The 15,330-nt window shown below is 43.8% G+C and overlaps 1 protein-coding gene across 1 annotated transcript in view; it reads left to right on the forward strand.

Annotated features, from left to right (window-relative positions):
* Nucleotides 1-15,330, forward strand: part of LOC126336150 (uncharacterized) — an 84,895-nt gene that overhangs the window by 50,302 nt on the left and 19,263 nt on the right. Inside the window, exon 3 of the mRNA XM_049999642.1 lies at nt 6,889-7,995. Coding sequence (XP_049855599.1) covers nt 6,889-7,995 — 1,107 coding nt within the window. The remainder of the gene's footprint in view (nt 1-6,888; nt 7,996-15,330) is intronic.

Raw genomic sequence — 15,330 nt, forward strand, 5'->3', positions numbered from 1 at the left:
CTGCTCTCTCGCGTTGTCTAATGACTACTGACGTCGGTGACAGAGAGTACCTGGCAGTTGGTGGCAGCACAATGAACATAATACGAAAAACGTACGTTTTTTGTGGTGTTTGGATACTTTTGATCACACAGTGTACGTCGCCGACCAGTTCACTTCTCTTCACATTTTCAACCAACTTCCAATAATTTTGCCGACCAGTCATAAATCTGCTTTGAAGCGGCTTCTTGGTGAATCATCGGCGGAATGCACGTTCACTTGATCTGTGGGTTGACTTCGCACAAACTCCTAGACACAAAATTATTTCCCTTGTGGTGAAGTCGACTTGTGCTGCAAACTAACAACAGCGCAGCTGTGTCAAAACTTGAACCACACTCTATACAGTGACGTACAGTGTTTTCCTATCTTTTATAGTTTGTCTGTGGAGGAAGAGGATATTGGTGTTTAACGTCCCGTCGACAACGAGGTCGTTAGTCGGAGCACAAGCTCGGATTAGGGAAGAATGGGGAAGGAAGTCGGCCGTGCCCTTTCAAAGGAACCAGCCCGGCATTTGCCTGGAGTGATCTATGGAAATCACGGAAAACCTAAATCTGGATGGCCGGACGCGGGATTGAACCGTCGTCCCCCCGAATGCGAGTCCAGTGTGCTAACCACTGCGCCACCTCGCTCGGATAATTTGTCTGTAATGAACAACGAAAATACGTTCTTTCCTCTTAAAACATTTGGCATTCAGAGCGTTTTCACACTTCCTAGGCGCTATCGGCTCCCATTTCATTGTTCGATCAGACACACAAAGCATTCATAATTCCCAGAACACAGTGAGCCGCCGCAGTTAATTGTTTGGTGTAACGCTTATTCCCATGTGCCTTACGGTGTACGATGGAAGTAGTTGAAAGGGGACATACGAAAGAGAAATTTTTAGAAATTTTACATGATTAAGTTGCAGATAGAGACTTTAAAATTCGACCAGAGACTTTAAACTTCGTCCTTCTTTAGGCCTGCCATCACTTAAATTGCCGACGCGGTAGAAAGACTTAGAAAAACCCGGGCATTTCAGTCGAATCGGATTATTTTCCCGGATACATAGTCCGTCGGTGACAAGTTGGACGATGGCGGTGAAAACGATTCTTACGGTCGGCGGCTTCTTATTGTTCTTAGTAAAGACGTGTGACAAATGTATGTGTAGGAGGGCGTCTAAGCATGCTTTCCACAGGTTTTTGTTACATAAAACGGGCGGAACTACCTACGCGTCGGTCTTCATGTAGTGAATTTTAACTAAGATTTATTAAAATCTATTTATTTCCAATCAATCTAATTTTTCCATATTAAAAAAAAGTGAGAGTTTATTCCGCACAGTTGTATAAAACACGCCTTGGACGGCCCCAGGCGCCCTCATAACTAGGACAAATCCGGGGAAACTCCTAACGTATGGCAGTGCTCGGCTTATACAGAGTGAAAACACAGGGTATCCAGCGAAGCAGTCTCGTCATTTCAAAATTAAATATCTCGAAAACTAAGAACGATAGACGAGTGCAACAAAAGGTATGTTTATCCTGGAAACTGTAAGAATTTTATGCAGAAGTTCCGAAATTGTTCGGAAAGCTGTTAACTGAAGGCGCTCAACGTTAGAGTACCATCATCATCATCGTTGGTTTAGGCATCCTTACCTGTTCTAGTTTCAAGTGAATTGCAGCTGGTCTTTCCATCTCTTCTTAGGACGCCCAACATTTCCTTTTTCTGTACTACTCTATTACCTGAAGTATGCTTTTGCCACCCAGTTCACTCCTATTTCATTATATTTTGTCCGATCTGTGAGTCAGTAACCAGCCAGAGGTCGTAGAAGCTGCCTGACTCCTCCTCCTTTGACTAGTGGTTAGACTCCAAATCTCTAACCCATGCATTAGAACTGGCACTGCCACCACATTATAAAGTTGTAGTACTGTCTCTTATCTAACTTGTTTAAGGAGAGTGCGATTTATAGAACCTACCAACCGCTGGAGTTTTTGCGCCTTGTATTCTTGTTCATTGTGTGTGACATATGAGACCTCACATCTCAGATATTTAAAAGAATTTACGTGTTCTAGCGGCTTATCATCAATTGTTGTTTTTTTCTCTTAAATGATCCTTACCATAGAATACCATTATATTAGTTGTGCCTGTAGATATTGCCATGTTATAATCATTTGCCACCTTTTGGAAGGACCAAATAGCTCTCTCTAATTTATCTTCTGAGTCCACTAAAATCATTTGATCATCCACAAACAGGAATGTATTTACAACTTTATTATTAAGCTTTATAGTGCCATGTCTTTATGACGTCGTCTATGTATATATTAAATAATGTGGGTGATAAAGGACACCCATGTCTCACTCCATGATAGATGTTCCACGCAAACGAACTTCCTTTCTGTACTTTTATGTTGTTATGTGCTTAGAATGGTGGACTACTTTATTCTGCCATGTCTTTATGGCGTCGTCTATGTATATATTAAATAAGCTGGTTGATGGGGATACCCTTGTCTCACTCCTTGACAGATGTTTCTCGCAAACGAAATTCCTTTCTGTACTTTTATCTTGTTATGTACATACATACTGTGAATTACACTTATTAGATGCTGGAATATACCATTCTTTTTTAAAAAAACTCTGTTACCTTTATAAAAAGCTTTCTTTTAATCTAGCCAATGAAATCTATGTGTGTGGCATGATTGCACTCTCTATGTTTTCAGTAATTTGGCAAGATGGAAAAACATTGGCTAAACAAGATCTTCTCATTCGAAATCCATTCTTTTCTTGGGTAATAAAACGTTTCCAAAAGTACCTTTAGTATATTTTTATTAGTTTCGCGTAATATCTTCAAGACTAATACCGCGATAATTCTAACAATTTCTGCGATCACCTTTTTTAAATAATGGGATAACAACTGCTGTTTGCCACTTCTCGGGTGTTTCCGTGTTTCCAACAATTATTTATAAAATTCAACAGTTTTATGCGTAATGACTCCAAAACACATTTCAATAATTCCATATAGACGTTGTCCTCCCCTGGCAATTTTTTGTTTTTAGATGCTCTTAATACAACCTTTAGTACTTCATTGATATAAAATTAACATGCTCGTCACTAACTGCAGGTTTCACGTTCTCCTCATGACCAGTCCATAGATTTTGGAAATAAGCCAACCACTTCTTCTGAAATGGGATTAATTTGAACCATCTCTCTTTCATCTTTATTAAGTTGTTTCACCATCCTACAGGATTTAGTTTGTTTCCCATGTACAGCAGGCTCCATATTTTTCTTGTCTCTCGCCGCTCGGGATTAGCCGAGAGGTCTGGGGTGCTGCAGTCATGGACTATGCGGCTGACCCCGGCGGGGTTAGAGTCCTCCCTCGGGCATGGGTGTGTGTGTTTGTCCTTAGGATAATTTAGGTTAAGTAGTGTGTAAGCTTAGGGACTGATGACCTTAGCAGTTAAATCTCATAATATTTCACACACATTTGAACATTTCTTTTCTCTCTTTTGACCAATGCTGTGTGTTGCTTATACTCGATATGGTCTTCTGGTTTCTTTCATTGTAGATATTTCAGGGAGGCCCGTTTCTTACATTTTGTCGTGTGTGCTATGTCTTGGCTCCACATTGGGAGTCTCCTTCTGTTTTTATATTTTATCCTTTTCCCTGAAGCTTCACCAGCAGTATCTACGTGCATATTGACACTCGACCTCTTCAAGCAGCCTTTGCAATCACATCACAGTCTTGAAATTTCCTGACGGATTGAAAGTGTATGTGTTAGATGGAGACTCGAATTCGGACCTTTGTCTTTCACAGGCAAGTGGTTTACCAACTGAGCTACCCAAGCACGACTCACGACCCCCCACACAACTTTCCTTCCGCCAGTACCTCTTCTCCTATCTCCCAAATTCCACAGAAGCAGAACTAGCACTCCTGGAAGAAACGATACTGCAGAGACGTGGCAGAGTGTGCGCTGATATAATACTTTCTGGAAGATCAAACTGTGTGCCGCACACAGAAAGATCCGCCAGGCAGTGGCGAAGCCATGTCTCCGCAATATCTTTTCTTCCAGGAGTGCCGGTTCTGCAAGTTTCGCAGGATAGATTTTGTGAAGTTTGAGGTAGTGGCGGAAGTGAAGCTGTGAGGAGAGGCCGTGACTTGTGCTTGGGGTGCTCGGTTGGCTACCGGCACGGTAGCTCAGCATGTTCGGTCAGAGAGCAGGCTGCTCTCTGTAATAAAAAAATAAAAATAAAAAAAACTGAGTGAGAGTATCAACAACGAACTTCAGCGGATGCCACGTGACGCCCACGAATGAAAAATACAGCGAATAATAACGAACAAAATACACAAAAAAAAGTTGGTGGACCGCTAGCCCGCGAAAGGCAAAGGTACCGAGTTCGAGCCTCGGTGAGACACTCCGCTGCAGAGTGAAAATTTCACTCGGGAAACTTCCCCCAAGCTGTGACAAATCCCTGTCTCCGCAATATCCTTTATCCAGGAATGCTAATTCTGCAAGTTTCTCAGGAGAGCTCTTGTGAAGTTTGTAAGGTAGGGTGTATCAGACATCACTTCATGGAGGATAACTGCGTTTAGCATATAATTGTTTATAGTTCTATAGTTTTTAAGCTCCATGCAAGGTTTTACAAAAATTCTAAATGTTCTTCACCTACCTAATTGGACTGATGTATGTAGGTATCTATATTTATATTTTGCATGTATATGGACTATCAAATATAAATGGCCTCCTATTTACTGAACATATTTTTGCTTTGTATGGGATTCGATTGAGAATGGTCTTGTTCTGGGGGGGGGCTTCCAAATCTCGAGGCGCCTGACATTTGGAGGCCCACCAGGACGACATTTAGAGCCCCCCTACCAGAGGCCCGGGGCGGACCCCCTCCCCCCCCCCCCCCCCCCCCATAAGTTCGTCTGTGGGGCTCATTCGCTGCAGTCAGACCCACTGACTTCCCTTGCAGAGGTATGCTCGAAGGTCTAAACTGCGAAAGCCATCGTTGAATGGAGTTGGCAGTTGGTGGATCTTTGATGAACTCCGTTCTGAAGTGTCATTTTGCACTGCTACGACACACTAGTGTGAATCCATTTCAAGCACAACAGACGCTTTCTTGTTACCTGTCGCCATCTTGCCCAACTGCTCACTGCTGGGCTTTTGTAGCAAAAAACTGAATCGTGAGTTTCTGTGTTTTTCTATATGAATATTCAGTTTTGTGACAATATGTCAGGTAAAGTAGCTACAGTGAGTTTAAGAAATCACTTAAATCATTTAGCAGCTTAAAGGGACAAAACCACACTCCTAGACACAGAAACACGTCCATTTACCAGAGACGCGAAATTTAACCGATAGGAAGAAGATGCTGTAATATGCAAATGATTAGCTTTTCAGAGCATTCACACAAGATTGGCGCCAGTGGCGACACCTACAACCTGCTGACATGAGGAAAGTTTCCAACCGATTTCTCATACACAAACAGCAGTTGACCGGCGTTACCTGGTGAAACGTTGTTGTGATGCCTCGTGTAAGGAGGAGAAATGTGTACCATCACGTTTCCGACTTTGATAAAGGTCGGATTGTACCCTATAGCGATTGCGGTTTATCGTATCGCGACATTGCTGCTCGCGTTGGTCGAGATCCAATGACTGTTAGCAGAATATGGAATCGGTGGGTTCAGGAGGATAATACGAAACGCCGTGGTGGATACCATTGGCCTCGTATCACTAGCAGTCGAGATGACAGGCATCTAAAACGCATGGCTGTAACGGATCGTGCAGCCACGACTCGATCCCTGAGACAACAGATGGGGACGTTTGCAAGACAACAACCATCTGCACGAACAGTTCGACGACGTTTGCAGCAACATGGACCATCAGCTAGGAGATCATGGCTGCGGTCACCCTTGACGCTGCATCACAGACAGCAGCGCCTGTGATGGTGTACTCAACGACGAACCTGGTTGCACGAATGGCAAAGCTTCATTTTTTTCTGATGAATCGAGGTTCTGTTTACAGCATCATGATGGTCGCATCCGTGTTTGGCGACATCGCGGTGAACACACATTGGAAGCGTGTATTCTTCATCGCCATACTGGCGTATCATCCGGCGTGATGGTATGGGGTGCCAGTGGTTACACGTCTAGGACACCTCATTTTCGCATTGACGGAACTTTGAACAGTGGACGTTACATTTCAGATGTGTTACGACCCGTGGCTCTACCCTTCATTCGATCCCTGCGAAACCCTACATTTCAGCAGGATATTGCACTACCGTATGTTGCAGGTCCTCTACGGGCCTTTCTGAATACAGAAAATGTTCGACTGCTGCCCTGGCCGAGCAACTGGCTCGTCACAATACGCCAGTCACTACTCTTGATGAACTGTGGTATCGTGATGAAGCTGCAGGGGCAGCTGCGCCTGTGCACGCCATCCAAGCTCAGTTTGACTCAGTGCCCAGGCGTATAAAGGCCTTCATTACGGCCAGAGGTCGTTGTTCTGGGCACTGATTTCTCAGTATGTATGCGCTCAAATTGAGTGAAAATGTAATCACATGTCAGTTCTAGTATAATATATTTGTCCAATGAATACCCGCCTATCATCTGTATTACTTCTTGGTGTAGCAATTTTAATGGCCAGTAGTGTAGTTATCTCGATAATTTTGCTTGAATGTACGTGTTCTATTTTGACCTTATCATATTTTTTTTTCCACCGTGTATACGGAGATGCTAATCATATTAAACGTTCATCTCACTCTTGCAAAAAGATTGCTGCGTAGACGCTAAGAACCTCTACACTGAGCGTCTCATGTCCAAAACGAACCAAACGTCGATAGGTGGTGTAGACGACTTATTTAACTTTTGTTTTCTTTTTCCATAGGAAACAAGAAATTAAGGTACTGGAAGACGTTGAAGAAATGGATGCAATCTTGGTCGAGGAAACCATTGTCGATTCAGACGTTGTGGATCGTTTCTTCGCCGACACGGTAGACAACTATATGGCGGAGGAAGAGATCGTCCTGTCTGAAGATGCGGAGAGCGGCGCAGAATTTGCGCTCACTGACCGGAGTAACAACTGTTTGGAAGAGTTTATGGAGCTAGGCGAGGGCAGCGAGGCCGGCACCGGATTGCGAAATGCGGCAGACGGCGCACACGACCCTCTCAGCAAGCTGCTGGCGGAGTCTGGGCTCCAGTACTACTCGCCGCCAGCGGCCGAGCACTCGACCGAGGAGGAACTGCGCATGATGGCCCTGCTGGAGAGCACGGAGCCGGAGAGCGCGGAAGAGACCAGCCACTTCGTGCGCCGCAGTCTGCGCAAGCGCAGCGTGCGCCTCGAGGACCTGGTGGACGAAGACTCGGACGACGAATCTCCCCCGCGGCGCAAGGGCGGCAGGAACAAGGCGCGTCGCTCCCGCAAGAACTCGCGACGCCCCCGCAGCCAGCCGCGAGACGAGTGGCCCGGCCCGCCCCACCACCAGTTTCCACTGCTGCAAGGCCCTCAACAGCACCAGCAGCAATTCCTCCACCAGCAAACCCAGTTCCCTCAGGAGCAGCAGTCGGAAGAGCCTCAGCAACAACAGCAGGTGCCTCGACACCACCAGTTCGCTCAGCAGCAGCTGTCGCAGGCGTCCCAGCAGTTCCCTCAGCAGCAACAACCGCAGGTTGCTCAGCAACACCAGCAATTAGCTCAGCAGACCACACAGCAGCAGCCGCAGCACCAGTTCAGTCAGCTGCCACAGCCACAGGTGCCTCAACAGCAACACCAGATCCACCAGGAGCAACCGCAGCAGACGGAACCTCCGCCACCTCCGCACCAGCTGCAGTCTACACTGCCGGCAACGGCCGTAATGGATCGGAATGAGATGCTCCTCAGTAGCTGGAACAACTTCATGTTCAACTACATCAGCAGACTGCCCAAGGATAAACTTCGATATCTTGATTCCCGTCTCAATGAAAGGCTTCTGGGCAGACTTCCTCCAATTCAGAGGTAAGCTATACAGTTTCTTTAGATAAATTCGAATGTCGGATTCACTCGTCAGCTTTGAGCAACGATTTCATACGTAGGCAAGGAGGCTACATAGAGGCAATGTGTGAAAGCAGCGGGTGCTATTCGTGCACAAAGTAATGTTCCATATGATAAAATTATAATCTCAATTCACGAACTATTTACTTAGCCACGTAATATACCGAAACGCGTTGAAAATAACGGAAATAAATAAGAAAAAACAACAGAGAAATACATGTGTGTGAAATAAAATAATATCATCATTTATGCGAGTAAGAAAAGCACAGAGAACGTATAAATTCCATACGGTTTAGCGCTTGGTGAAGCCGTAATACTATGAAACAGCGTTAATTTATAATAATTATTATTATATCTAACGGTACTGCCGGAAAGTGGAGATTTTTGGCAGAAAGAAACTATAATGTAATGAAAGAATGGGAAAATCAAATAAAGTGGCATGAAATTGGAGAAACTGACACACAAATTATAAAAGAAAAGCCAATCTACAAGGGGATCGATCAGACCTGTTAATCACGGGTTTTGATGAGTTAAAAAAATGGTTCAAATGGCTCTAAGCACTATGGGACTTAACATCTGAGGTCATCAGTCCCCTAGACTTAGAACTACTTAAACCTAACTAACCTAAGGACATCACACACATCCATGCCCGAGGCAGGATTCGAACCTGCGACTGCAGCAGCCGCGTGGTTCCAGACTGGAGCTCCTAGAACCGCTCGACCACCGCGGCCGGCTTTTGATTAGTCTTAGGTACGTTGTAGAGAGACCTGTTCTGAATTCGTGGTAGCTGATTTTCAGCGACGGCCCCAAGTTTTCGACAAAATCAATTTTCAAGTTTTATGCCACGCCCGTAGTGTCAGTAATGTTTCTACCAAGTGAGCGCAGCGCAATGGCTAATCTTCAGATATTGGCCATATACTTTTTTTAGCACAAAAAATCATTAAATAGTATATGTCGTTCAAAACTATTCAAAAATAACAATTTTCGCCGTAGTAATTTCATTAGTAAAGTAATCATTACAGAAAAGTTTTTGCAAATGACTGTTCTGTTTGCTACACAGTAGATTACAGAATTGTCTTAATCGCTACCGCTTGCCGTGCTAGAACAGATTTCCGGTTGATACTTGTAGAAGCAATCGAAACAAACGTTGAGCACTACGCACATTTTACAACTACTGCCGTGCAAGCACAGATTTTTCAGACCGGGTACCGGCAAAGACAGTTAGTTTAGTAGTAGTACTGGTGGTAGTAGTAGCTTTATTCGTCCGTAGATCTCTTTTTACAAGGATATAGGACATAGAGAAATTCATAAATATCTTCTTTGGATCAACTTCGATGCGAAAAACTCGTATTTGAGCATTCCTGTGAAAGCGTGTGTAGAATTGTGTAGAATTTTAAAATGTATTTTTATAGAATCTTCACCCGAAGCAAGTCGAAAGCAATTTGAATTTTTGCGTCAAAATTTTAACCTGCCTGTAAAAACAAACATCACATTGTTGGCGAAGTGAAGTGCATTTGAGTGGAGATAATTTGTATAGTGTAGCTGCGTGCTTTTCTTTCAGCACAGAGATTTGGTCGTTAAGTTTCTGGTCATTGTGCCCTTCCCACGAATCAGTAATCTGAAGAAATTATTCTTGTACCACCTTGGTTTGTGTGAAATGAGATGGGGAGAATGGGAAGATAGGAAGTGGAGATTATAAGCTCTTTTACTCAGGAGAAATCAAGAGCGGTGAAAACGAAGTAGGAATATTGATAGGGCAAAAGCTGAAAAATAAGGTAATCAAGGTACAATATTGTGATGGAAGACTGATGATGATACGACTGAAAGGTAGTTCAAAAGATTTGGTGTTAATACAGGTATATACAGGGTGAGTCACCTAACATTACCTCTGGATATATTTCGTAAACCACATCAAATACTGACGAATCGATTCCACAGACCGAACATGAGGAGAGGAGCTAGTGTAACTGGTTAATACAAACCATTAAAAAATGCACGGAAGTATGATTTTAACACAAACCTACGTTGTTTTTTTTAAATGGAACCCCGTTAGTTTTGTTAGCCTGCATTATCATCATGTTGGACTGGAATGCAGTGGTGGATGAAGGAAGAGATGAAGATACAATAGGAAAATTTGGATTAGGAATAAGAAATGAGAGAGGTAAACGACTAATTAATTTCCTTACAGGAAATTCATTAGCAGTGGGTAACATATTATTTGAACACCACAAAAGGAGACATTACACATGGATATAAAATTTGAATAGGGAAAGATATCAGTTGGACTACATCCTGATACAAAAAAATTTAGGAACTGTTTGAAGAATTCCAAAGCTGAACCAGGAGCGCATATAAATTCAGACCACAACCTAGTAGTGGGAGAAATACAAGTGAAGCTGAAAAAAGTCTGGAGAAGTAAAGCAAAAGAAAGACTAAACATAGAACGACTCTAAGAGATAGGGAAAGGCATTGGATTTGGGAAACAAATTTATGGAAAAATTGGAAAGAGGTAGTTGTAATGGCAAATGGATAAAAATGAGGGAAGGACTCATGGACTCTGCCAAAGAAGTACTAGGAATTAGAGTATCCCAAAAGTACCAGGAAAGAATAGATACCAGAAAACATGTTGAAAAAGATGGAAGCGCGGAGAAAGTGGAAAAATGTAGAAATTTAAGAAGGCAAAAAGAGGTATAGGAAACTGCATAATGAATTAAGAAGAGAAACTGAAGAAACAAGGGAAAAATTGATGAAACAGAAATGCGACAAAATAGAGGAAACGGAGAAAGAGGAAAAGTATGAAATGATGTATAAAGTGGCTAGTGAGATGGTACTCTAGCAGAAGAACCACAGGAGGTTTTGAACAGACGGCAGTAATATATTGAACGTCTGTATAAGGGGGATGAAACTCAAAACGAAATTAAGGTTGAAGTGGAGCAGGATGTGCCGGAAGATGGAAAGGGATTCACGATCTTGGAAGCAGAAGTAGAAAAAGCGCTGAAGGAGCTGAAGAATAGGAAGGCATATGGAATTGATGATTTGCCAGCAGAACTATTGAAAATCTGGGAAACAAGGCATGAAAAGAAGTAGTCTACCTCTGTAATGAGATATATGACAAAGGGGAATGGCCTGAGGACATCCTTGCAACAGTTATGATACCTATAGAGAAAAAGAGAAACACTAAAAAATGTGAAGAGCACAGGACCATCAGTCTAATTTCTCATGCAGCTAAAGTGTTGCTGAGAATGTTGAATGGAAGGCTACATGGCAAGCTGGATAGACGGATTGCAGAGGAGCAGTTCGGGTTTAGACAAGGAAAAACAACAAGAGATACTATTGACCTGTTAAGAACTATAGGCGGAAGATATATGGAAAAAGGTAGAGAAATATTTGCCGTTTTTATAGATTTAGAAAAGGCTGTTGACAGAGTTCAGTGTAACAAGCTGATGGGTATTTTGAAATAAATGTGTGTGAAATCTTATGGGACTTAACTGCTAAGGTCATCAGTCCCTAAGCTTACTCACTACTTTACCTAAATTATCCTAAGGACAAACACATACACCCATGCCCAAGGGAGGACTCGAACCTTCGCCGGGACCAGCCGCACAGTCCATGATAGCAGCGTCCCAGACCGCTCGGCTAATCCCGCGCGGCCACGGGGATATTTTGACGAAGAAAGGGGTAGACTGGAAAGAGAGACGACTTACAGAAACTATATTTACACCAGAAAGGAAGGATAATGATTGGAAATGAAATATCAGAATGAAGCAGCAATGGACGAGGTGGTAGACAAGATTGTTGCCTTTCCCCAATGTTGTTTAACGCATACCTTGAAGGGGTTATTCTGAAAGGCTTATATGGGAAAAGAGGAATATGTATTGCTGGGAATAGAATAGAATGTATAAGATTTGCTGATGGCATGGTATTACTGGCAGAAAGAGAGCGGACATTGAATAACATTCTGAAAGAACTGAATGAAGCTTGCGTGGAATATGGGATGCAAATAAAAACAGCAAAAACAAAAGAGTATGGTCATCAGTACAAGACGCAGACTGTCCAATATTAAAGTAGGACAATCTACCATTAGCCAAGTAAGCGCATTTAAATATCTTGGAAGCACAATAACTGAAGACTTGAGATGTCACCAGAAGGTGAAAACTCCAACTACCATAGCGAAGGAGGAATTCAACAGAAAGAGTAGACTCTAATGTGGTAAATTACACTCCTGGAAATGGAAAAAAGAACACATTGACACCGGTGTGTCAGACCCGCCATACTTGCTCCGGACACTGCGAGAGGGCTGTACAAGCAATAATCACACGCACGGCACAGCGGACACACCAGGAACCGCGGTGTTGGCCGTCGAATGGCGCTAGCTGCGCAGCATTTCTGCACCGCCGCCGTCAGTGTCAGCCAGTTTGCCGTGGCATACGGAGCTCCATCGCAGTCTTTAACACTGGCAGCATGCCGCGACAGCGTGGACGTGAACCGTATGTGCAGTTGACGGACTTTGAGCGAGGGCGTATAGTGGGCATGCGGGAGGCCGGGTGGACGTACCGCCGAATTGCTCAACACGTGGGACGTGAGGTCTCCACAGTACATCGATGTTGTCGCCAGTGGTCGGCGGAAGGTGCAAGTGCCCGTCGACCTGGGACCGGACCGCAGCGACGCACGGATGCACGCCAAGAGCGTAGGATCCTACGCAGTGCCGTAGGGGACCGCACCGCCACTTCCCAGCAAATTAGGGACACTGTTGCTCCTGGGGTATCGGCGAGGACCATTCGCAACCGTCTCCATGAAGCTGGGCTACGGTCCCGCACACCGTTAGGCCGTCTTCCGCTCACGCCCCAACATCGTGCAGCCCGCCTCCAGTGGTGTCGCGACAGGCGTGAATGGAGGGACGAATGGAGACGTGTCGTCTTCAGCGATGAGAGTCGCTTCTGCCTTGGTGCCAATGATGGTCGTATGCGTGTTTGGCGCCGTGCAGGTGAGCGCCACAATCAGGACTGCATACGACCGAGGCACACAGGGCCAACACCCGGCATCATGGTGTGGGGAGCGATCTCCTACACTGGCCGTACACCTCTGGTGATCGTCGAGGGGACACCGAATAGTGCACGGTACATCCAAACCGTCATCGAACCCATCGTTCTACCATTCCTAGACCGGCAAGGGAACTTGCTGTTCCAACAGGACAATGCACGCCCACATGTATCGCGTGCCACCCAACGTGCTCTAGAAGGTGTAAGTCAACTACCCTGGCCAGCAAGATCTCCGGATCTGTCCCCCATTGAGCATGTTTGGGACTGGATGAAGCGTCGTCTCACGCGGTCTGCACGTCCAGCACGAACGCTGGTCCAACTGAGGCGCCAGGTGGAAATGGCATGGCAAGCTGTTCCACAGGACTTTATCCAGCTTCTCTACGATCGTCTCCATGGGAGAATAGCAGCCTGCATTGCTGCGAAAGGTGGATCTACACTGTACTAGTGCCGACTTTGTGCATGCTCTGTTGCCTGTGTCTATGTGCCTGTGGTTCTGTCAGTGTGATCATGTGATGTATCTGACCCAGGAATGTGTCAATAAAGTTTCCCCTTCCTGGGACAATGAATTCACGGTGTTCTTATTTCAATTTCCAGGAGTGTAGATAAAGGTCTAAGGAAAAGACGTGGCACATGTTTTGTCTGGAGTGTGGCACTATAGGGCAGAAACATGGACGCTGAGACAAGAGGATGAAAAAAGGTTAGAAGCATTTGAGATGTGGATGTGGAGGAGAATGGAGAGAATAAGCTGGAAGGAAAGAGTGAGTAATGAAAGAGTATTGTAAAGGGTTGGTGAAAGAAGATATTTGCTGGAGGTTGTAAGAGAAAGGAAAAAGAACTGTATAACAATACCTCCACTAACAGTTAATTAGTTCAAAAACTGTTCACTTCGCGCACTCAAAGTATGATATTTTTATTGCGCAACTAAAAGGTCTTTAATGTGGCTGGTATTGCTACATCAATTGATTACAGTCACTGAAGAAAATTAAAAATAATATCACTTATCTTGTATTTGCAGTCCAACGACGATCTCGCTCTGGCTTTGGCTCGCAACTAAAATTGTTGTGTAGGTAGCATGACTATCGCTGTTGGTGCGAGAGGCACTCGGATGTTAATTACACCGACTTGAATAACTTACGAAGACGATCTTTCAGGATTAATTTGATGATTTATGTTTTGCATTACAATGTGCTTCACACTTTTTTAAACAATGGTCACTTGAAAATAATTTTTGACACTCACTTTTCACAAAAATTCACATTTATTAAACTTTTTATACTTTCACATGTCCAAAACATTACTTCATCATACAATTTCGCAGCCGTTACTGCTCTTAATAAGACTCACAACATTTTTCATTGTCCACAACTCAGACATCTTTTCATTTCCAACACAAAGTCAACACTGTTCATATTCAACACAAAAACTTGACTACTCTGTACGCTTCCGCGCCAAAAGTCACAAACCAGCATCAAAGATAACTATTAGTACAAAGCTATTCACACTAGATGATATATCGATTTCAGCATCTCAAAATATCGACGTACATACATATAAAAATGAAACCAAATTCGAATAGAGTGAAAAATATGAGACATTACAAAGAAAAATGTTCATTAATCTACGGTATCGAAAAATAGGGTTGGCGGGTGGTAATGGTTTCGCAAGTAAAGAACCATTACAACTGGTTGGGACATTCATTGAGAAGGGAGTGCTTGCTAGCAGATGCTTTGGAAGGATTGGTTTGTGGGAGAAGACTGAGAGGAAGAAGGAGATACAAGATGATAGACACCTAAAGGGAAGAGGAAATTATGCAGACCTGAAGAGGATGGCAGAAGACCGGACAGCTTGGAGAATTACCACCTGAAAACATGCCTTTTGTCAGAATAATAATGATGGTGATGATGACCTGTGGAAGAATGACAGATTTTAAAAACTCTTCGCAAAGCACTTCCGTGAAATTCGGCGATTTCGTGCAGGTCACAGTAGCGTTTTTTAATTTACGAGTCACCTCGTCAACTCTTTTTGAACAGTCTGGTAAAATTTCCTGGATACTTCCTGCATTTGTAAGAAAACGCGAGGAAACCTCTTTGCTGACGCACGTATAGTATACTGTGATGTCTTAATCTTGTCCATAATTTTTTCCGCATAGATACGGTTTTCGCTCCTCCTTCCACAAGGAATCTATTGTACGTTGATTGGCACTGGCAGCTGGTTTGATCAGTATTAATCTATATACATAAAAGATTGACGTTTTGTTTGT

Source organism: Schistocerca gregaria, chromosome 2 (assembly GCF_023897955.1).
Source record: "Schistocerca gregaria isolate iqSchGreg1 chromosome 2, iqSchGreg1.2, whole genome shotgun sequence".
NCBI classification, from domain to species: Eukaryota; Metazoa; Arthropoda; class Insecta; order Orthoptera; family Acrididae; genus Schistocerca; species Schistocerca gregaria.